This window comes from Exophiala mesophila (assembly GCF_000836275.1).
Source record: "Exophiala mesophila strain CBS 40295 unplaced genomic scaffold supercont1.1, whole genome shotgun sequence".
NCBI classification, from domain to species: Eukaryota; Fungi; Ascomycota; class Eurotiomycetes; order Chaetothyriales; family Herpotrichiellaceae; genus Exophiala; species Exophiala mesophila.
The window spans coordinates 5,449,786-5,471,360 of NW_015622504.1; the positions used below are offsets into that span (position 1 = coordinate 5,449,786).

General features: G+C 49.2%; 7 protein-coding genes across 8 annotated transcripts; 4 read left to right on the forward strand and 3 right to left on the reverse strand.

Annotated features, from left to right (window-relative positions):
• Nucleotides 1–62: 62 nt before the first annotated feature.
• Nucleotides 63–4,400, forward strand: PV10_01734 (uncharacterized protein). Its single transcript, XM_016365967.1, has 2 exons — nucleotides 63–198; nucleotides 248–4,400. The coding sequence occupies exons 1-2, from the start codon at nucleotides 185–187 to the stop codon at nucleotides 4,197–4,199; spliced, it is 3,966 nt and encodes a 1,321-aa protein (XP_016229616.1). The 5' UTR covers nucleotides 63–184; the 3' UTR covers nucleotides 4,200–4,400.
• A 2,027-nt stretch (nucleotides 4,401–6,427) lies between these two features.
• Nucleotides 6,428–9,296, reverse strand: PV10_01735 (uncharacterized protein). The gene is made up of 2 exons (XM_016365968.1): nucleotides 7,797–9,296; nucleotides 6,428–7,742 (listed from the first exon to the last, which is right to left on the reverse strand). The coding sequence occupies exons 1-2, from the start codon at nucleotides 9,071–9,073 to the stop codon at nucleotides 6,482–6,484; spliced, it is 2,538 nt and encodes an 845-aa protein (XP_016229617.1). The 5' UTR covers nucleotides 9,074–9,296; the 3' UTR covers nucleotides 6,428–6,481.
• A 249-nt stretch (nucleotides 9,297–9,545) lies between these two features.
• Nucleotides 9,546–11,044, forward strand: PV10_01736 (uncharacterized protein). Its single transcript, XM_016365969.1, has 2 exons — nucleotides 9,546–9,792; nucleotides 9,863–11,044. Exons 1-2 carry the CDS (start codon nucleotides 9,703–9,705, stop codon nucleotides 10,712–10,714), a joined length of 942 nt encoding a protein of 313 aa, XP_016229618.1. The 5' UTR covers nucleotides 9,546–9,702; the 3' UTR covers nucleotides 10,715–11,044.
• A 390-nt stretch (nucleotides 11,045–11,434) lies between these two features.
• Nucleotides 11,435–13,728, forward strand: PV10_01737 (uncharacterized protein). The gene is made up of 2 exons (XM_016365970.1): nucleotides 11,435–11,678; nucleotides 11,743–13,728. The coding sequence occupies exons 1-2, from the start codon at nucleotides 11,603–11,605 to the stop codon at nucleotides 13,560–13,562; spliced, it is 1,896 nt and encodes a 631-aa protein (XP_016229619.1). The 5' UTR covers nucleotides 11,435–11,602; the 3' UTR covers nucleotides 13,563–13,728.
• A 195-nt stretch (nucleotides 13,729–13,923) lies between these two features.
• On the reverse strand, nucleotides 13,924–18,444 carry PV10_01738. Of its 2 annotated transcripts, XM_016365971.1 has the most exons (4): nucleotides 18,280–18,444; nucleotides 16,010–18,114; nucleotides 15,270–15,962; nucleotides 13,924–15,206 (listed from the first exon to the last, which is right to left on the reverse strand). In XM_016365971.1, exons 2-4 carry the CDS (start codon nucleotides 17,954–17,956, stop codon nucleotides 14,478–14,480), a joined length of 3,369 nt encoding a protein of 1,122 aa, XP_016229620.1. In that variant the 5' UTR covers nucleotides 17,957–18,114; nucleotides 18,280–18,444; the 3' UTR covers nucleotides 13,924–14,477. The 2 variants fall into 2 exon arrangements, with proteins under 2 accessions (XP_016229620.1, XP_016229621.1); XM_016365972.1 differs by having other exon boundaries at nucleotides 13,924–15,962.
• A 1,255-nt stretch (nucleotides 18,445–19,699) lies between these two features.
• PV10_01739 (uncharacterized protein) lies at nucleotides 19,700–20,496 on the forward strand. Its single transcript, XM_016365973.1, has 4 exons — nucleotides 19,700–19,951; nucleotides 20,002–20,017; nucleotides 20,078–20,153; nucleotides 20,210–20,496. Exons 1-4 carry the CDS (start codon nucleotides 19,823–19,825, stop codon nucleotides 20,304–20,306), a joined length of 318 nt encoding a protein of 105 aa, XP_016229622.1. The 5' UTR covers nucleotides 19,700–19,822; the 3' UTR covers nucleotides 20,307–20,496.
• Nucleotides 20,370–21,381, reverse strand: PV10_01740 (uncharacterized protein). The gene is made up of 2 exons (XM_016365974.1): nucleotides 21,010–21,381; nucleotides 20,370–20,958 (listed from the first exon to the last, which is right to left on the reverse strand). Exons 1-2 carry the CDS (start codon nucleotides 21,340–21,342, stop codon nucleotides 20,824–20,826), a joined length of 468 nt encoding a protein of 155 aa, XP_016229623.1. The 5' UTR covers nucleotides 21,343–21,381; the 3' UTR covers nucleotides 20,370–20,823.
• Between the last annotated feature and the right edge of the window lie 194 nt (nucleotides 21,382–21,575).

Sequence of the window (21,575 nt, forward strand, 5' to 3'; positions counted from 1 at the left end):
GACTCTCGCCTGTTTCCATCATCGTGCATCTCGGATCAAGACTAATTTGTAAATTGCGCCAACTTACTCTGAGCAGTCAAGGACACCCTGTTCATGCACTCGTCGCCGTCGCCTCCGCCTCCGGAGTGATAAATCTTTCGCCTCGTTCGTCTTTCTATCGCTGAGCTCTTCATTGACGCTCATCATGGCGACGACTTCGTATGTCCCTCCCCGTCTATACCCATATCAATCACTGACTTGCTTCTAGTGCGAAACTTGTGGATAACGACCAAGTGCTGTCTGCCAGCCTACACAATCCTCTTCCCATATATCTCAAGACCTATGTATGGCCATTCACGATACTCTGGCCTATCTTCCTCGCCTTCTATCTCGACGAAGATCGCTATGACGAATACATTGACGGTCAAGAATGGACATTTGTCTGGGTGGCCACCATCACCACTCTTCAGTCCTTAGCCTGGCTGGCCACCAAATGGAACGTCAACATCAGGACCGCTTTCACAACCTCAAAAGCCAGCAGGGTCCAGGATGCTGAATTGATCAAGGTCATCCCTATCGTCAACTCGGGCTCTCCCGCTATTGTCAAACTTGAGCGGGAAGAAGATGGCAGAATTTCCTTCTTGTTTCAGAAGAGAAGATTCCTTTATAATCCAGACAAAGGCACGTTTGCCACTTTGGCTTATGCATTGGACGCAGATGAAAAACCTTTCCTGCGAGACTTCCAACAGAGTCAAGGCTTGTCCACCGAGAAAGACGTCGAAAAGGTTCAAAAACATTATGGCGATAATACCTTTGACATTCCCGTTCCTGGATTCGTCGAACTCTGGAAGGAGCACGCGGTCGCTCCCTTCTTCATCTTCCAGGTATTTTGTGTCGGTCTATGGCTACTGGATGACTATTGGTACTATTCCTTGTTCACCTTGTTCATGCTGGTCGCATTTGAAAGCACCGTCGTTTGGCAAAGACAGCGCACTCTAACCGAATTTCGAGGCATGGGCATTAAGCCTTACGACATCTGGGTCTACCGTGTCAAGAAATGGATTGAGATCAAGAGTGACAAACTGCTCCCTGGCGATCTCGTCTCCCTGGGTCGGACCAACGAAGACTCTGGTGTTGCCTGCGATATGCTACTCATCGAGGGAACTGCCATTGTTAACGAGGCCATGTTGTCTGGTGAAAGTACCCCACTGCTAAAAGAATCAGTCTTGCTTCGCCCAGGAGATAGCCGAATTGACCCTGAGGGTATCGACAAAGGTGCTTTTGTTTACGGTGGCACCAAGGTCCTTCAGATCACCCATCCTCCAACAGGTGAAGATTCTTCTGACCCCACCTCTCTTCTCAAATCTGGTGTCCGACCTCCTCCGGACAAAGGTGCCCTTGCTATTGTCACCAAGACAGGTTTTGAGACGAGCCAGGGTAGTCTCGTACGAACCATGATCTTCTCGACAGAACGTGTCTCAGCCAACAACGCCGAGGCTCTGTGGTTCATCCTATTCCTGCTTGTTTTCGCACTTGCAGCGTCTGGCTACGTCTGGCAAGAGGGCGTCAAAAACAACCGAAAACGATCCAAGCTACTCCTAGACTGCATCTTGATTGTCACCAGTGTCGTACCACCCGAACTACCGATGGAACTTTCATTAGCTGTCAACACCAGTCTTGCAGCCTTGAGCAAGTTTGCAATCTTTTGTACGGAGCCCTTCCGCATCCCATTCGCCGGCCGTGTCGATGTTGCCTGTTTCGATAAAACTGGCACACTGACTGGCGAGGACTTGGTTGTTGAAGGAATCGCCGGTCTAGGACTTGGAAAGTCTGGTGTGCAGGCCGAAGCTGATGGTGCACAGTCTACCATTACCAAAGTTCCCGAAGTTAGCATTCATACCACTCTTGTCTTGGCCACTGCTCATGCTCTTGTCAAATTGGATGAAGGAGATATCGTCGGAGATCCTATGGAAAAGGCCACTTTGACTGCTCTCAACTGGACCCTTGGACATAACGACATCTTGATCAGCACACCACCGCCAAAGTCCAAGAAACCAAAGCCCTTCTCCACTGCCGGGGCTTCACATATTGTCCAGATCAAGCGTCGTTTCCAATTCTCATCTGCACTGAAACGCCAGAGTTCCGTCGCCTATGTTGCTGTCACTGACCCATCCACCGGACGCAAAGTCAAAGGTACTTACGTTGGTGTCAAGGGTGCACCGGAAACCATTCAAAAGATGCTTGTTTCACCCCCGCCTCACTACGAAGAAACCTTTAAATACTTCACCCGAAACGGTGCCAGAGTTCTCGCTCTTGCCTACAAGTACCTTTCGACAGAAGCAGAGCTTGGCCAGAAGCGCATCAACGATCTCAAACGAGAAGAAGTCGAAAGTCAACTTCACTTCGCCGGCTTCTTGGTCTTGCAGACTCCTCTCAAGGAAGACGCCATCAAGGCAGTGCAGATGCTCAACGAAAGCAGTCATCGCGTTGTCATGATCACTGGTGATAATCCTCTTACTGCTGTTCACGTTGCCAGACAGGTTGAGATTGTCGATCGTGATACCTTGATTCTTGACGCCCCCGAGCATGACGACTCTGGCACCAAATTGGTCTGGAGAAGTGTCGATGAGAAGACTATCATTCCTGTGGACCCAACAAAAGAGCTCGATCCAAAGATTCTAGATTCAAAGGATCTCTGTGTAACAGGCTATGCCCTGACCAAGTTCACTGGACAGGTCGGTTTCCTTCAGCTACTTCGCTACACCTGGGTGTATGCTCGAGTTTCGCCCAAACAAAAGGAAGAGATCTTGATCGGTCTCAAGGACTTGGGCTACACAACACTCATGTGTGGTGATGGTACCAACGACGTTGGCGCTCTCAAACAAGCTCACATTGGTGTTGCCTTGCTTAACGGCTCTCAGGATGATCTCAATCGCATTGGCGAACATTTCAGGACAACAAAGATGAAAGAGATCTACGAGAAGCAAGTTGCGATGATGAAAAGATTCAACCAGCCAGCTCCACCCGTTCCTGTCGGAATTGCGCATCTTTACCCTCAAGGGCCGAGTAACCCTCACTACGAGAAAGCTGTCAAAGCTCTTGCTGAGCGGCGAGGAATCAAGCTTGAGAATGGAGAAGGTGAAAATGGTGTCATTGAGACCATCACCTCTCCCGGCGCTGCTGCACTGCAGCAATCCAATGCCAATTTGACCCCTCAACAACGCCGACAACAAGAAGCGTCTCAGAAAGCCGCTGGATGGGCAGACAAATTCACGGCAACAATGATGGAAAACGAACTCGATGATAATGAACCACCAACCATCAAACTCGGCGACGCATCAGCTGCTGCACCATTTACGAGCAAGCTGGCCAATGTTATTGCCATCCCCAACATCATTCGACAAGGCAGATGTACACTCGTTGCAACAATTCAGATGTACAAGATTCTTGCCCTAAACTGTCTTATCAGTGCTTACAGTTTATCGGTCATCTATCTTTCCGGTATCAAATTCGGTGACGGTCAAGTGACCATTTCTGGAATGCTCATGTCGGTTTGTTTCTTATCCATCTCTCGGGCCAGACCTGTCGAAGCTCTATCACGAGAACGACCACAACCCAACATTCTCAATGCCTACATTCTTGGCTCGGTCCTAGCTCAATTCGCCATTCATTGTGGAACTTTGATCTATCTCTCCAATGTCGTGTACTCACTTGTACCACCTTCAGATGAAGTTGACCTTGAGGGCGAATTCGAGCCATCGCTTCTCAACAGCGCCGTCTACCTGATGCAGCTGATCCAGCAAGTTTCCACCTTTGCCATCAATTATCAAGGCCGCCCATTCCGTGAAAGCATCCGCGAGAACCGCGGAATGTACTGGGGACTTCTCGCTTGTTCATTCGTCGCATTCGCAGGCAGCACCGAGTTCATTCCTGAACTGAACGACAAACTCCGTCTCGTTCCATTTTCAAGCGAATTCAAATGGACACTCACCTCGTTGATGATCATCGACTTCTGCGGCTGTTGGGTGGTGGAACAAGTCTTCAAACACATGTTCAGCGACTTTCGACCAAAAGATATTGCCAACAAGAGACCCGATCAAGTTGCAAGAGACGATCAAAGAAGGAAAGCGGCCATGGAAAAGGCCGAGCAAGAGAGAATTGCCGAGATTGAGAAAAAGAGAGGCGTTGCCAACAGTCAGGCACCTGCTAAGCGTAGATAGATAGATGGTCAATCAGGACCTGTCAGTGCGAGTGTGAGTGTGAGTGATGTTACACTTTTTCTCGCCATTCTTCCCGTGTCTTTAGCTGCATACAGATAGAAATCAAATTGGCGTTGGGTTATGAGATTTGAGATTCTATGACAAAGTCATGTTATTCTTGTATGTAAATGCATTCGACTCTGCAAGACATGTATATGTGTGTATTGATTTTATTTCACATCAACCAAAAAGGTCAACTCAGCAATCAACAAATCCATATCATTACACACCTATCTACCTAGGTACTTAGGTTAGTACGTACGAAACCCGACCCTATCTCTCTCTATGTCAAACACCACCCCTAGTCCTCTGAACACAGGTTCGCCCAAAACCCATGTATCGGCAAGACCAGGACCACTATCAGAGAACTGTTGTTTCTTTTGCTCTCTCTCCACGTGAGACAATGGATCAACATACCGGCCAACAATATTCCCCACACAGAAACCACTACCACTACCTCCACCCCTCTTGTCATCATCATCATCCTCATCATCATCCTCATGGTGGCTATGGCTATGAGTATCCTTCTTCCCAAGACTAAAACCCCCTCCATCCGGACCATGCATTGCATCCCAATTAGTCAACACGCCGTGACCCGTAGGAAGTGGAAACATCCATCCTCCCAGCTCGAGTATAATGACAGGTGGATTCAAGCATGGATAGGTGTAGAATTTTGCTGCGTCATGATGAGGAAGTTGTGTTTGGTTGTAAGTCAGTGGGTGTGACCCAGATATGGCACTGTATAGATGTGTAGTAGCCAGTGTAGGTGCAATGATGAATGGACTATTCAGGTCGAGGAGTATAGGTTGAGATTTGAGGATCTGTGTGCAAATAGACCAGTCAGTATCTGTTTGATCATTGGATATCAAGACTGAAATGATGAAATAAGAAATAAGTAACATACCTTCACTCCATTAACCCACACTCCGGCCATAAGCCCCGTCCACCACCCTTTCGCACCCCTAACATCCATCCATTTGAAATGCTCATCCCACTTCATCTCCGGCTCGGAGGGCATCGTCTGTTCCATCTGTCCATCAACCTGCTCAGCCACCCACTGTGGTGAAGCGATCGGATCGCCGAAATGCTCTAATTCGATTGTACTGCGTAATTTGGCTATTTCGACTTCACGTGCAATGGTCCCGCCGAGGCTGAGGATTCCGGATTCAGCATCCAGGAGTGTGATGGAGAAGATCTTTTCGGTGATCAGGCCGGCAGTGTGGAGTTGAGAGAGGAGGGGCGATGAGGTGAGGCGGGAGAGGGAGGATGGTGGGGAGAGGCCGAGCACGGTGCCACTGCGGGAGAGGGATTGGCGTGATGCTTTGGAGGGCGTGCAGATTGGGAATGTGAGGCGGAGGGACGAGAAGGAGGAGGAGCTGTCGTGGGTTGGGAAGTGGAAGATGTCGCTTGGGCTTTTACAGATCGAATGGACGGTATCGTCGTTGGGGACTGGTTCTGGTCTCAGTTTTGTTTTTTTGTTTCAATAGCGGGATATGCTCCATCCTCTGGAACATTGGAAAAGGGACAGACCGTGAGTAATCGAAGCCGTAGGATCATACCTCGACCCCATACCACTACTGGTGGCAATGGTGTAGAAATCCGGATTCAACATATCGATCTCGACCTCGATTTTCTGACGGGGCTCGCCAATTTCTATCTGTGTGAACCTACCACAGACAACTAGAGTTAAAAGCCATGTATCTCCTTATAAACCTGAAGAAAACTTCACCATCGATTATCATATCCAGCAACATCGATCAAATTCTCATCATTCTCGTCCTCGGCTTCCTGCTCTTTCATACGCCACTGTCGTATAAGATGATTTCCCTCGATTTGACGATGGGTCAGGGAATATCGGGCTTCGACTTGGTGCATGATATCGTCGAGGTAAGTAAGATTGGCAGCCTGGCGTCTCAAGAAGCGACCTCCTCTTCGATAGAGGGGAAGATGGAGTCCATGACCAGTGGCGGTTGTGAGCCATAGTTGGAGGACAGAAATGAGAACGGCGAAGCATCGAAAGTTCATTGTTGTGGCATCACTGGGGGTATAGGTAGTAAGGGATATGAAGACACAAGAGGGAGAGAAGAGAAAAATGGTGGAAGAAGTGGCGGCACGTGTCAAGTCTGGCAAAAGGACAAAAGTGCGCCCCTTTATTTCAGCAACAGAGTCGCAAGATCAGTTGAATGATATCGTCAAAAAGTTTCATTTCGCTCAGAATACTGATAATTTATACTCCCTGATACTTACCATTGAGTTTCTCGCTCATGGCCGCGAAGGCGTTCGCCAAAGTATTCTTCCAAGTCTTCAGCTTCAGACGCCCTCAATGCTTCGTCCACGCTGCCGACAAATCTTCGTCTTCCACCACATAGTTCTACGATGCCACTCCGTTCAAATGCTTGGAAGACTTGGCTTCGTCGGTGAGGTATTCGACAAAAGAACACCCTTATGCCCCTCTTGACATATTCCTCCACGATTTCTGTGAAAACCTGCGTGCCGGACCCATCGATCTGGGTAACGCCATGGACATCGAAAATGATGTTCCGGTTGTTTTCTTCGTGTCTGACCCGTGGTAATGAGGGATGAGCAGCATTAGTCCCATACTGCTCCAGCCGTCGCAATCTATTCTTGAGCTCGCCTGTGTTTGCAAAGGTCAGTGGCTCGGGGATCTTGACGATAAGAACGCCTTCGATATATTCAATGTTCTCAGGCGACAGCTCCGCATTTTCGAATTCATGAGTGCCAGGAATCTTTCCTAGAATCTGAATTCGTGGTTTGGTGGCATGGCGGATCAGCTGGAGGAGTGACAAGCCAACACCCAACGCTATTCCTGTAGAGAGCGAATAAAAGACTGTGGCCAGGAAGATGATGGACATCAGTGACAACTCCGTCCAGCCCCGGATCTTGAAGAAAAACTTGATGTCATGCGGACATTCTTCAATGAGCGAATATGCAACCACCGAGATCATGGCTGAAAGAACCCCTTTAGGGATGTAGTAGAAGTATGGTACCACGAAAAAGACGCAGATGAGGGTGAGGATGGAGAGGAGGATACTGCTCATGGGTGTTGTCCCACCAGTTGCTGCATTCACCTTACTCCTACCATAGCCACCGAATGCGGGAAGGGCCATGAAACATCCTCCGACAATGTTGGCCGCGCCCAATGCGATCAATTCTCGATTGGCGCTCAAGCTCATGCCATGCAGACCATGGGTGCCTTCGCCCAAGCTTTTTGCGGCCACGGACGACTCGAAGAATCCAAGAAGAGCGATCAAAAACGACGTGCTCAATGCTGAATCGATATGTTTCATATGGCGGAATGTAAATGGCCATTGGAAGGGGATCGCCTTTGTTCCCGATGTTGATTCGATCTTTCCGAGAATATCCAACCCCTGTTTATCCCACCCAAAAGCCCAGGTAAGAACAGCTCCCAAGAATACCACAGTAAAACGATCTGGAAAGTATGCGACAGAGGGAAAGCGTGGTTGAAGCTTTCGTTTCAAAGTTCTGATTCTATTGTCAGTCCATGCAGCCAATCACAAATGGGTAAAGAAGACTGACCTGAATACCATAATGACGGCAAAACTCGTAAATGATACAGCGGCTGTCAAGCCGTGTGATTTAGAAATATTTCGGGCCAGGAAAACCAATTTTTGAGCACTACTACCATGTGCAACGTCGCCATCTTCCTTAGCCTCATGAGCCAGACCCAGCTCAGGAATTAGCTGGTCAACGAAAATGACAAAGCCAATGGCACTGATGAAGCCACGGAGAAAAGGTCGACTCAGAACACTGTCCAAAAACCCTAGTCGGCTGAGGCCAGCGACGAAAATCACCGCTCCAGCAATACCAGTCACAACCCCTGCAATCTGGGCATTGAGGACATTGTCATCATCGCCCGACCCCCCAGACTCGATGGAACTTTTAACCACACTCCCCACAAGTAACGATCCTGCAGCCTCAGGTCCAACGACCATTTGGGGACAAGTTCCCAACAAGGCATATATCAGAGGGCTGAAGACGAAGGAATAAAGACCATTGATTGGTGGTATGTGGCCCAGGTTAGAAGCATAGGACAAAGCCATTGGAATATAGAAGGAAGCCATAGTCAAGGCAGCGATCAGGTCTCCTTTCAGCCATGACCAACGATACTGTCTCACCCACTTGACAAAGGGAAAGTAATATGAAAAGTACATGAATCGAGGACTGTTGATGCCATGTTTATGTGCCAGCCATCTGGTGGTGCTGGAGCCTTTATTTCCCGTAAGAGAATCTGCCACGGCGTCGCCGAGGATGCCGTGAGATATGTCTCTTGGGCCGCCATCGTCTCCAATAGTGGCTCCATATCTGCCACCGAATTGGACCGAACTGTCAAGGCTGCTATAGGTACTCCTAATGGAAGGGGCACGAGGCGAGAAGGTGCCATGGTTGCAATTCCGTAAGCCACACGCGCGATTATGATGGTTGTAGTTGCCCAATAAACTCGTTGTGGCATTAACCTCTTGGGTAGAGGGCTCGTCAATCTCCACAGTGATTGACTCATTCTCCAAGTCTGACAACTTGCTTGGCTCAGGCTCAATGATCGTGGGAGTATTTTGGTGTGGCTGTAGAGCAGGAGGAGACAGGTTCAGTCGGGTAGGGCCAGCCAGGTGTTCAGCCGAGATGGATCTGGCCATTGTCTCTTCGGGGGACATGACGACGTTTTCTCGCAGACGACTAGGTATAGATGGAACATGTTGACTTTGTTTTCGACTATGTGCGGGAGGAACATGGGGAGCGAGCGGAGGGCTAACACGAGCGGAGGAAGAAGAGGACGAGTGCGGAGTTGGGTTGGTCATGGCTGCGAGTTTGGTGGAGCGAATACATGGAGGGTGCGGTGCGTATAGATGACAACCATTGAGTCAAGGAATTCCAATACATAAACAGGACCAACAAAGTCCCCAACGATGCTCAGATGGCTAATAAATGCGGCTTCGAGACTGCCAGAAGAGTAGAAATAGCTGGGCAAGGTTTTTGCACACGCGTGATGAGACGACAGGTTGACAGGAATCGAGAGTAGCCCGGTAAGGAAATGAAAACGTAAGTCGATCGGATGGAGAGAATCGCAGGATGAAGAAGACGATGCCGAGCAACCAATCAGCATTGGGGAGAATGTCCAGCGACAATGACGTCGAAAGCCCAGCGGAACATATAGTGTGAGAGTGCAAACTGCGTGTCATCATTTGCACTTCGCTGGAAGAGGAGGGATTCTTGGCATTGTGAAATTGTCAGTCAGTGGGGTTCAAGTGGTGGGCAAAAAGTGCGCGCCGCCACAGACAAGCCGGTATAGCATCCTTACGTGCAGGCTCCATTGTGACTCTTGAGCCATCTCACTGACCAAAAATCACTCCCTATCCATCTTTGGTTCATCTGTTCCCAAGGTCACCTACACCAAACCCTTCCACGCGCCGCTGCGCCTACCGCCATCATGTCGGACCCCGACTCTCTCACAAATTGTCGCTTCTATGAAGAAAAATACCCAGAGATCGAAAGTTTCGTCATGGTCAACGTCAAGCAGGTAAGATGGCTACATATGGAGCGAGCATGGTCTGCTTTGTCTGATGGTTGAGTGCTGACTCTCGGTAAAGATAGCAGAGATGGGTGCCTATGTCAAACTACTCGAGTACGACAACATCGATGGAATGATCCTACTCTCCGAATTGTCTCGAAGACGTATCCGAAGTATCCAAAAGCTCATTCGAATTGGCCGTAACGAAGTGGTGGTTGTTCTTCGAGTAGACAAAGAGAAGGGTTATATCGATCTGTCCAAACGAAGAGTATCAGCCGAAGATATCGTTCGCTGCGAAGAGAGATACAACAAGAGCAAGTCGGTCCACTCGATCATGCGACACGTTGCCGAAAAGACAAAGACGCCAATACTCAAACTATACGAAGACATTGGATGGCCCCTCAACCGAAAATACGGCCACGCCAACGATGCTTTCAAACTGTCCATTACCAACCCGGATGTGTGGAACGACGTCACATTCCCCAACGATGTTGTCAAGGAGGAGTTCCAGCAATACATTGGAAAGAAATTGACACCTCACCCCACCAAAGTCCGTGCCGACGTCGAAGTGACTTGTTTCAAGTATGATGGAATCGATGCAGTCAAAGAAGCCCTCCGCAAGGCTGAGGCCAACAACACACCAGATACCCAGGTCAAGGTCAAGCTGGTTTCTCCTCCACATTACGTTCTCACCAGCCAGTGTCTCGACAAGGCTCAGGGCATCCAACTACTGGAGCAGGCGATCAAAGATATTGACGAGGAGATTAGTGGGTCAGGAGGAGCATGTGTGGTCAAGATGGCGCCAAAGGCTGTCACAGAGCATGATGATGCTGAACTCCAGGCATTGATGGACAAGAGAGCCAAGGAGAATGAAGAAGTCAGTGGTGATGAAGATCTCAGCGAGAGTGATGAAGGTCCAGAAATTGCATGAGTATGAATATGAACGTCGACATGTGTGGAAACTGGCGTTCATTTTGGCGCTGGTGAGGTTCCCATACATTTGACGGGGACTTGCAACCAGGGACAGGCTTCACCATCTGTACACAGCGATAGAGAGTTGGGACCGTCTCACTGAGCCAGAAAAGGTATGGGGGATGATTCAAGTATCACACAGCATCCATATTTGAGCCATTCTTGACCTGTTTCATGTGGAGGCAAGCAGCGCGCAGCCAGACCAAGCATAGTCTTGCTCTATCAAGACTCGGTCAACCAAGATAGTCCCATTAGACTAAAACATATGTCCAAAGACGACCATGACCTGTTTACATTGAGTATAAATCAGACAGACATACGAGAACCACACTATGCTCGTAGTCTGAGACTTGCGATCGATTGGTGGTTGAAACACACAGAGATCTGACCGCTTAGTTAAAGCTTAAACCCCGCGCAGGTCAGCTTGACGAAGTTTAGTGGTGAGCTTGTTAAGCATTTGGGCCCATGATGCCCCCGGGCAGCTTTTTCCACTTGACTCAGTTCGGCATTTGACAGTGACTTTTGGCGCCCTCGACCTTGCTTTTGCGTCACTTTACAGGCGGCATCAAGCAGAACAAACTCTCTTCACTGGCGCTGGCGCTGATCTGTTGGTGTAGCTCCAGTCAAGATGCGTAGCTACAGAGGTAGGTTTCTACTGAAGGTGAATTCCAGGTTTCTTCCAACTTCTTGGGACAGTTTCTCAGGTCCTGCCTCACTCTCTAAATGAAATTTTGATGCTCACTGGCATTGTCGTAGCTTCTAGTGTTGCTGTCGTCGTCGTCTCCTCGTTCCCTCTTCAACCACTTACCTCAACAGCAACAGGACGCTCGCAGAGAGTCCACCAAAGATGGTGAAATGGAGCCAGTTATTTGGTTCTCGTGACGGACGAGACAATCCCCATCTCCAGGATGAAATACAAAGACGTGCGTACCTCGATCTCGATATATCCACTCCTCGAGACTCTCCAGCCATGCTAACCGCAACAAGTCCTCCCTCGTCACACCTCCGACATCCCACCCTCGGCATTCCCTGCCAAAGAAGTGACCAAGGTAGCCATCCGATTGAAATACCAGATCGAACAAGTCATCTCCATCGAATTGCCCGAGGACAAGGTCACAGCAGCCAACAGCGGCGTCATCACTCCCAAAGTCGTCGCTACGGCCAAAGAAGCTGGAGGCACTGAGTATGCCGCCTGCGTTGTATATGGGCTATTGGTGTGCAAACGCTGGTTCAAAAGACAAGCCACCCTAGAGCTATGGGATGCCGACTTACACGACGTACGCGCCGTTGCATGCGAGATAATTGCCAAACGCATCATCGAAGGAGAAGAAAACCAAGAATATCTGATGAAAGAGGTCCTCCTCCAGAGATATTCCGTTCTACGTGGAGGAAGCGAGACCACACCAACCAACGTCATTGAAAGAGCAGTGGACCTCCACGCCTTAACCATCATCGGATCATCAGGCTATCAAAAGTGCATTAAGTATCTCTGGCGAGGCTGGATCGTTCAAGATGATAAGAACGCGGGTACTTTCGTCTTTTACAAGGAACGAGACAATACCAACTATTGGGCACACTTCAACCCAGATCGGATGAGAGCTCCGATATACCAGAATGCCGTTCACATCAGCATTTCCTTCATCTATCTCGCTCTATTCACTGGCGCGGTCAACACCGTCAATGAAGATGGAGATCTCGACATCGTCGAGGGAATTCTCTACCTCATGACTGCAGGCTTCATCTGTGACGAAATCGCCAAATTCTGGAAAGTCGGACGCTGGTATTTCGGATTCTGGAATGCGTTTCACCTGACGCTATACTCACTCTTGACTGCATCGTTCGTCATCCGCATGATCGCACTTGGGCATTCGTCGGATGAAGACAATGCTCGAAGACAGGAGCTCAATAAACTGGGCTACCACATCTTTGCCTTTTCAGCACCCATGTTCTGGGCTCGGCTCCTTCTATATCTCGACACATTCCGGTTCTTCGGCGCCATGCTAGTGGTTCTAAAAGTCATGATGCGCGAATCACTTATCTTTTTCGCTCTTTTGATCGTCGTCTGCGTCGGCTTTCTGCAGGCATTCATCGGACTCAACCAAGCCGAAGGTAACGACTCAATTACATCATTTATCATCACAGCCATGGCAAATTCGGTAATGCAATCACCTGAATTCGACGGCTTCGACGACTACGCCCATCCATTCGGATTAATCCTCTACTACATCTTCACATTTGTAGTCATGGTAATCCTCCTCAACATCCTCATCGCACTATACAACTCCGCATACGAAGACATCACCGAAAACGCAGTCGACGAATACATGGCCATGTTCGCACAAAAGACCATGCAATTCGTACGAGCTCCGGACGAAAACGTCTTCATTGCCCCTTTTAATCTAATCGAATTATTCTGCCTGATCCTCCCTTTCGAATGGTGGATGAACCCTTCGCATTACGAACGTCTTAACCACTATGTCATGGGAATCATCTACGCTCCTCTCCTACTCATCACCGCGGCATTTGAAGCACGAGACGCTCAGTCCGTGAGAGACAATCGGAAACGTGGCGATGAGGATGACGATACGATTGAGGAATGGGAGGAATTAGATGAGGAACTTGACCTTGTCAGTGATGGTTGGGATGCGAAAGTCGAGGCTTCGAAACCAATTGTCGATGTCGATGCTGATATTGTCGAGATTCGTGAGTTGAAGAAACATGTTCAGGAATTGTCGCGTTTGGTTAGGGCGTTGAGTCCTGAGACTGAGACTGAAGAAGCGGGTGCTAAGGCTGGAGGACCTTCGTAGTCATAATGGTCTTCGTTTGGGATTGTTGGTTACCCGAGCCATTGTGATTGAAACGTGTTTCTAGGTCTGCTTTTCTATATATGCCATGTCGATGACGGTGACGAAAAGCTATAGAGATAAGTGATAATGTTGGAGTAGCACATATGGAAGTTAAATGCATCAAGGGATTCTTAATACATTGTATACCATGTTGATAATGATTAAAGATTGAATCCTAGCTTTCTGTGGTTGTGGTGTCTAGAAAGCAATATTCGTGACTTGATGCTCGGTACTCGGTATTCGAACCTCCTCATGATTCTATGATTTATATTCCGAGATTCACAGGGGCAATGTTTTTTATGAATCATAAGGAATCTCCACTCCCCTCTCACTAACTACCGTAGCTACCTCATCTCATTGGAGATAATCTCTACATGGGACCTATAAAACATCCTGTAGCTAGTATCCTACTAGTAGACAATACTATCATCGTCTGGAACGAAGACAAGGGTTTAAATTATTGGTTCAAACTCTCATCCCAATTTCCCCCGAGTCCGTGGCTCTCGAGGATACTCGCAGCTGGGAAAATTGATAGATGCTCTCTGTGCATGTCCATGTCAATGTCCATGTCGAAAGCCTGTCTTTGTATGGGTATCAAAAAGGTGTGGTGTTTGTACAGTGGGAAAGGGAATCCCATTCCCATTCCCATTCCATTCCCATTTATGGTCGTCATTACACCCACCTCCCCTTCCACTACTATGCCTTGTCTCGTTTTCGTCCTTGTCGTCCCCAATAGGTAGGTTGGGTTGGTATCGTCGGTTCCAGGACTTCTTGTGCTGCGTTGGGGGTTATTCTCTCAGCCTTACATACACCTCATCAACCTCATCAACCTCGTCACACCATAATATGCTTTGCACCAGCTCCAGTCTCCTAGACTCAACCTCGTGATCTTCTCTTCGAGTTTGCTGGCATGGCAATCTCAACCAATTGATCACTATCGTCGTCGTCATCGTCGTCATTGTCGGCTTGGCCGGAGAATTCAGAGCCCTGCTCATCCGCATCGCTCATCCCAAACGGCGCTCCCAATTTCTCCCTCTCCATCGGACTCAACACTTCCTCGTCGGAGCTGTTGCTACTGTCTTCCGTGGGCCCAACCATTTCTCCCATTTCTTCATCGTCGTCCACATCAAGGGGCCGTCGCTCGAGGCTTCTCCTCGCTTCGAGGGGAGGATTTTCTGGGTCCATGTCTGACCCAGATCCTTCAGATGACGAATCATCCAAAGATTCATCGAGATCATCGTTGTTGGAATGGCCTCGGCCAGACCCTGAAGAGAAAAGACTGGCCAAGCCCCGGCTCACGGAAAACGCATGGTGGTCGTTAGATGACTGCGAGCTCGACTGAACATTGCTTCGCTTGCCAAAGCTGGTGATGTCTTGTTCTTCTTCGTCCAATGAGAATGGATCAGACGCATCTTGTCCGTCACGATTCCCAAAGGCAGCGAATGGATCGTCGGCTTCCGAACCGAACTCGGCTGTGGTTGATCCGGCGTCTGCATCTTGCTGCTTCCGTCTCGCTAAACGGTCGGCCAGTCGCCTGCGTGCACGTGACGGCTCAATGTTAAGTGGTGCTGGAGGAGGTGGCAGTAATGGCACTGGCTGATCCGACTGTGATGCCAGTTTATTAGCCTAAAAAACAAAAAAGCGCCGCATTGTACTGGTCGAACTCACATTCTCCGATGCAAGATCGGTCTCTGCAGAGGACATTTGAGCAACAGTTCTCCCGTGTTCGTCATCCTCTGCATCGTCCATTTCTTCATCCTCATCGTCCGACGAACTGCCAAAGCCACTCGAAAGAGACCCTGCAGAGGTATATCCTGCACTGGTCGCACTTCCGTTATTGGACAGATCTATGCTATCCAAAGCATGTTGACCGCCACCAAGTCCGACTCCCGCCAATCCACTGGACCCGCCAAAGCCTTGTCCCGCGTTCACGGCATTCAGCACTGCTTGCCGAGGACCTAGTCCATTGTCAGGTCGGAAACCACCGAGAATAGCATTATCTCGTTCTCGGGTTTCTGCCAATGTCTTTGTCACATAGTCCTCCCACACCTGAGAGTAAATGCAATCCTGCACGGTGGGGGAAAGCAACTCGCGAGGGTGGCGTTCGCCGAATTTGACAACTTCTTCTGCCACCAGCGTGAGATGTCCCATGTACCCTAAGCGCATGTTCTTGGTTTCTTGTGCTTCATCACTTCGGCGTTGACCCTCGATGATTTCGTCGGTGATATTCCCGGTTTCAAAGAGATCAAATGCAAGATATCTATTGTGACCTCGGTCCATCGGGCCGTTGAACACCTGTTGCACCACATCATACACGACATTATGCAAGAAATTGTTCCATGGAAACCGGAAAAAGAAACTCTGCAGCCAAAATTAGAACGCATGGTATAACGATGAGATGCACTCACCAGGATAGTCGGCACGACTCTGTGCTCGACAAACATCATCTTGAGATAGTCGCCAACCACCGGAGTTTCGTCCTCACCCGTGCGTGTTAGTTGAATCACCTGGGTCGAATCATCCTGGGCAGTCTGGAATGAATCTCCTTCTAGCTGGGTGCTTTGAGCTGCATCCTCCGATACATTCCTCATCACTGTAGGGCTTGATAGTAGTTCCGGGCTGTTAGCAGTAGGAGTTCTGTCCGGGTCCTGACTATTGGAAAAAGACGTGAGCTTTTCGGGTGTGTTGGGAGCTGCATCACGGTCTGAGCTTGAAGTGCTTGCTTCAGGTTCAGCCGGCGGTGAAGTCATATCAATGTCTTCAGGGGCATCGAGGCTGAGACGGCGGACGGTTTCATCCAACTCGATGGTGGGAATTGACCGATCCTTAGGATGTGTGGGTGATAATGGCTCGTCGACAAGGTCACGCTGGGACTTTAGGACCCTTGGCGAAGTGTCCAATGCCTCCGACACTGCGACCTTCTCGAAACCATCTTCTTCAATGTTATTGGCGATGCGGAGTTCCTCGGTCGATGCTGTGACAGAGGGCGTGAATGCATTTTCAAACCTCGACGAAGCGGCTGAAATATCAATGGTCGAGTCGTCAGATTGCTTGGGAGACGCAAAAGCACCTTGAGCACGTAAAAGCTCCCGTTCTGCATCTCGCTCTCGAATATATTCCTCACTTCCTCGCTCGTTCAGCAGGCCCATGTTGCTGCAGTGAAGGAGCTCTGCCATCAGCTCGCAAGTCTTGAATCTGTCGAACCCAAGGGGCTCGATTTGAGTACCCCAGGCAGACTTGAGATGACCTCTTTCAACTACACTCATCTCTTCGCCTTTGGTGACTGTGTGTTTGGAGCTGAGAATGAGATCCATGAAATTCGGAACATTTTGAGCAAAGAGGCGTAATAGCGTTCCCAGGTAGATAGGATCATGATTGGTAGGTGGTGTGTCCTGGTGGTGGCCTTGGTCCGGATCATAATCGGAATTGTTCTTTCGGATCACCTCAATGACAATGCCAACGCCGACTGTCAGAGGGTTTCCGCCCTGGAGCATGTACGAGACAAGTTGAGTGATAGACTTTTCTGATACCAATTGACGAGTCAGAGAGTTGGGCCCAATGCAAGACTGCTCGTTCTGAGCAGCGTTTGCCGAGATGGTAATGATGGCCTTGAGGAAATCACCAGCGGAAGTTTGGGTGGAAGAGTTGCACTCGGGGGCAAGGTTGGCGACTAGCATAGGGATCAGGTCCTGGCCGTGCAACCAATCGACAATTCCCATTCCACCATCGGACTTTTCCAAACTTATAATCTTCAAGAGTAGATCCATGACCATGGGACAGTCTACATGCTGTAACATGGCCGGGACAATGCCAGGAAGAGACTTGAAAAAGTCGAGCATCTCCTCTGTTTTCTTCTCGAGTAGGTTCTCATTGACTTTGGTGAAGTAGCCGGCCTGAAGAGGGTCCAATGGCGCAGGCAATCGCATGAACTCCCAAAACTCGGTAAGATATGGGGTATTTGACATCAAAGATTCAGTAATGGACCAAGTCTCAGACGAAAGAATTTCACATGCCATGAAGGCAAATTTCAAGCGTCTTTTCTCGGCCTTCTCTTGCTCTTCGTCTGGAAGCTTTTCGGTCTCGTCGTCGTCGTCTTCGGTGGGCTGTGAGGCTTTGTCTTTCTCTTCAAAGTCATCATCCTCCGACTCCACGGAGGGTCCGGGGGCCACAACATAGTGAAGCAGGGAATGGAGATTATTCTCGTCTCTTAGAAATTCGATTAATTTGGTGTGGTGGGACTTGAGTTCCTGTGCGAGATCGGGATCTTCAAGCAGGTCTTCGAGCTTGACATCGGGCTTGTCTAGTAAAGTGTCGATGGTCGAGATGTTGGAGTAGCCTCCAAAGCGCCAAAACATCTTGACCGGCGTATGTTGGCGTGATTAATAGAGGCTACTGCGTGCGGGACTCTCGCGGAAGATAGTGGGAGGGAAATGGGAATGGGTAGAGAAGAAGCCGTAGGCAGTCGTGAGTCGTGGCAGAATTGTTGGACAAGACATAAACAGGCGTTCCAGCGCTGAAAGGGAGTGACAGATTAGCATGAGTCAAATTACATATGAGTGGTTAAGTGAAGATGTGACGATGTGAACTTGGTCACGTTGGGGGTGTTGGGCAGACGTTGGCCGGTTCGCGATGATGTGGATGGTAGGCGTGAAGACACTGCGCGGAGGAAATTGCTTACCAATATTGGTACAAAGGAGTGACTGGAAACTGGAATGGAAGTCGCAAGGAGGGGATGTAGTAATGAGTCTTGAGCAGCGACAATGTGGTGTTTCAATGGTTTGTCGCGATAGCTATGAAGGACAACAAGAAGGACAGGTATTCTAGCGATAAAAGACGCCAGTTGTTGAAGGACTCGGAATCGACATATGCAGATGCAGTTGAGGCGCCTCGCCTCGTTTGTTCTGCGGTGCGAATCGCGGTTCAGTCTCCGAGGGTGGAGATTATTGGCACCCTGCTATTGGAGTGGGGGTTATGATAGGGGCCATAGGGGCTGAATCCTGGGCAATTTAGCCGTCATTGCCCCCCAGATGTCCCGCGAGCCACGTTTTCTTAGGCAACATGGCGCCGGTAAGCCTGCTTCTTCTAGGTAACAATAATTACTTGTTTAGTTGATCTGGAGCCGCAACTCGTGGGAGATTTATCCATCACATTTTGAGGAACTGGCACCCAAAAAGAAGGCACGCGATCAGTCAGAAATGATTAGAATGAGTACTCCTACTCTGTGATATTTTGGGATACCAGGAGTCGTACAACTGAGTGTCAGGCTTGCCTAGTACAAATATGCTTTTAAGTAGTCGTGGGAGTGAACCAACCCATGCTCTTGACAATCCTCTGTTCAACATTGTCCGGTTTCGACAAGGATGATCATCCTCGCCGGTGCAAGTCTCTTTGTCTTGTTGTTTGTGAACCGTCTTGGGTGAATGCTCTCAGGCTTGTAACTCATGCAGAAAGTACAGTGATCAATCATTCTAACAATCATAGCTCGAATGCATATCCAGTGAAAACTCCCACGTCCATTATTACAAGCCTGTTGGACAACACACGCCCCTATCAAGCTCAACAACACTCATCAGTGGTCTACGCCCAGTGTACAGCACACCCGTCCGCCCTTTCACAAACAAGGCTCAGACCCAGTCTGGTAGGGCATCCCCTGCAGTCATTTCCCCAGTCATCTGATGATAGAATCATGTAGCGGTTGGTAGTCATGGTGCCTTTCCCATCGTAATAATGGTCGAACCATTAATGTTCTTTTACATGCAGAAACATTATTCCGATCCGCACTTGCACCAATTGTCCATGATCGTTATTATTACTAGTGTTGTGAGCAGATGCCGGGTGGAGGTAGGATGCCAGCTAAAAGTGGCGTGTACTTTATCTGAAAGGGATGGCACGATGGGCATGATCTACTCATACCACAGTAGTACTCCGTATACACATCTTCTATTTGAGATGTTTAATGAAATCTGGTAGGCTACATGCAACTGGGCAGCTGGTCAGTGGGCCGAGGCGGGCAACTTGGCGGGGATCGCAGCTGTGGTGATCAGAATGACTGTGATTGGCGTTAGCTCGTCTGCAGTGGGAGCTTTCCCATCCGCAGGCCCATTTCTCCTACAACAAAGGCACTACATCACTTCTGCCCTTCAATCACCTGGATCTCAACACTCCTTTGACTGGTGTTTACACCTTGATCTCCACTCATTCGATATCCTTTTACTACCAACATGAACACTGCAAGGCTCCTGCGCCTGCAGCCCCTCCGGGCGGCCGCTCTGCGCCAGCCAGCTATGCGTCAGGCCACTTTCCGACAGGCCAGGCCCTTCCACAATTCAAGGGCCATGTTGAGAGCTAAGGTATGTCTGGATTTGGGCTTTGAAGGACGGCTTGCTGACAATTGCAACAGGAAGAGGAACACAGCGGTATGCTCTGATCGATCAAGGACTTACCCCCATCCCCGAACTAAACATCAATACCTATAGCGCACACCATCACCCAAAGAATCCGAACTCTCAAGAAAATCCCCCCGGAATTGCTCCCACTCGGAGTGGTCATCCTGTATGTTTGATCCAGCTCCCATCCTTCAACCTGATCCAAGCTCACACACGCCCCAGCTTCGCTCTCGCCGCGGCCACCTTCGCCATGACACGAAAGCTCTTGACCGACAAGACATTGCGTCTGCATAAGAACCCCCCCAAGCCTGCTCATTAGGAAATCTAGGCTCATATCAAAGTGAAACATCCAAGGGCGCAGGTACTGAGCAGCGATGGGAAATTTGTATGCATCAAATCAGTGGTTTCGAATCCTCAGACTGCCGAGCAAACCATCATATTGGAATGCAAGAAATTGCCAATCTGCAAATGTGTACATAGGTATCAATCAATTTCAACTGTTCCTCATGTCTTGTTTGTGACCTGGCTGCTCTCAATTACGATGAAAATGCGCGAGACCTAGAGGTTGCTTGCGCGAGTCATCACTAATCCCCCATCCCAACAAGTCTTTTGGGGCCTTCTCGCTGCCATCCGCACGATCACCTTCTTGCGATAATTCCAGAGTGCGGTCCTGTTGGCCGTCGATTTGACCAATCAGTATTATGGTATTTGAGCCTCGTCATTCCATCAATTGCGGAGTGAGCAACAGCTTCAGCTTGGATGATGGTCATGCACAAGAATGGACTACCTCAGTCCTACTCGTATTCGTGGGTCTTTGGTAATTGTAATGGCCTTTCTCACTCGGGCTTTGGTCCTGCAACGTCCAAACCTTCCAAACCATGCATTGGATCTGCTGTCTTGTCGCCTTTCGACTGTTCTACCGCCGCTCGGTCCTCGTTTGCCGCATCATTGTACTTGGCCAGATAACCTTCCTGAAAACATGTCAACAAATGATCGTAGTCCTGCAGTCCTTAATGACTTACCTGCTCCCAAATAGCAGTCATGCTACCAAGACCAACCTCTCCGGTCTCTCGTTTGTCGGGCTTCGCCATCGCAACCTTGATCACTCGCCCGTACAATTCACTCTGGTCCATGTTATCGATTGCCTCTTTAGCATCTTGCGGGTCTTCGAATTCCACATAACCAAATCCCCGATGGAGCTCTGTCGATGATGGTGCTTCCGGTTTGGGGAGACTGATATCAGAAATTTCGCCAAATGGAATAAAGGCCTCGGAAAGTGTGGCTGCCGTTACCAGTGTAGTGTCCAAGCCTCCAACATATATGGTGCTGTTGGGGCGGCCTGCACCCTCTGACATGATTGTTCTTTTCACTCGCCCTTGGAGTAGTGATTGTCGTGTCGCTGCCGTGGTGAAAGAAAGACTGAGGGTTGAGGCAAAACCATAGAAAGATATCACGTGAAAATATTGAGAGTTTCATGAGTCATGCGGCTGAAGTCGGTTCCCCATGTTGCTTCAATGCTTGAATCATAAGCAATTCAGGAGCGATGACACTTGGCCGATTTGCGGGCACTGCAATATTATAGTTGCAC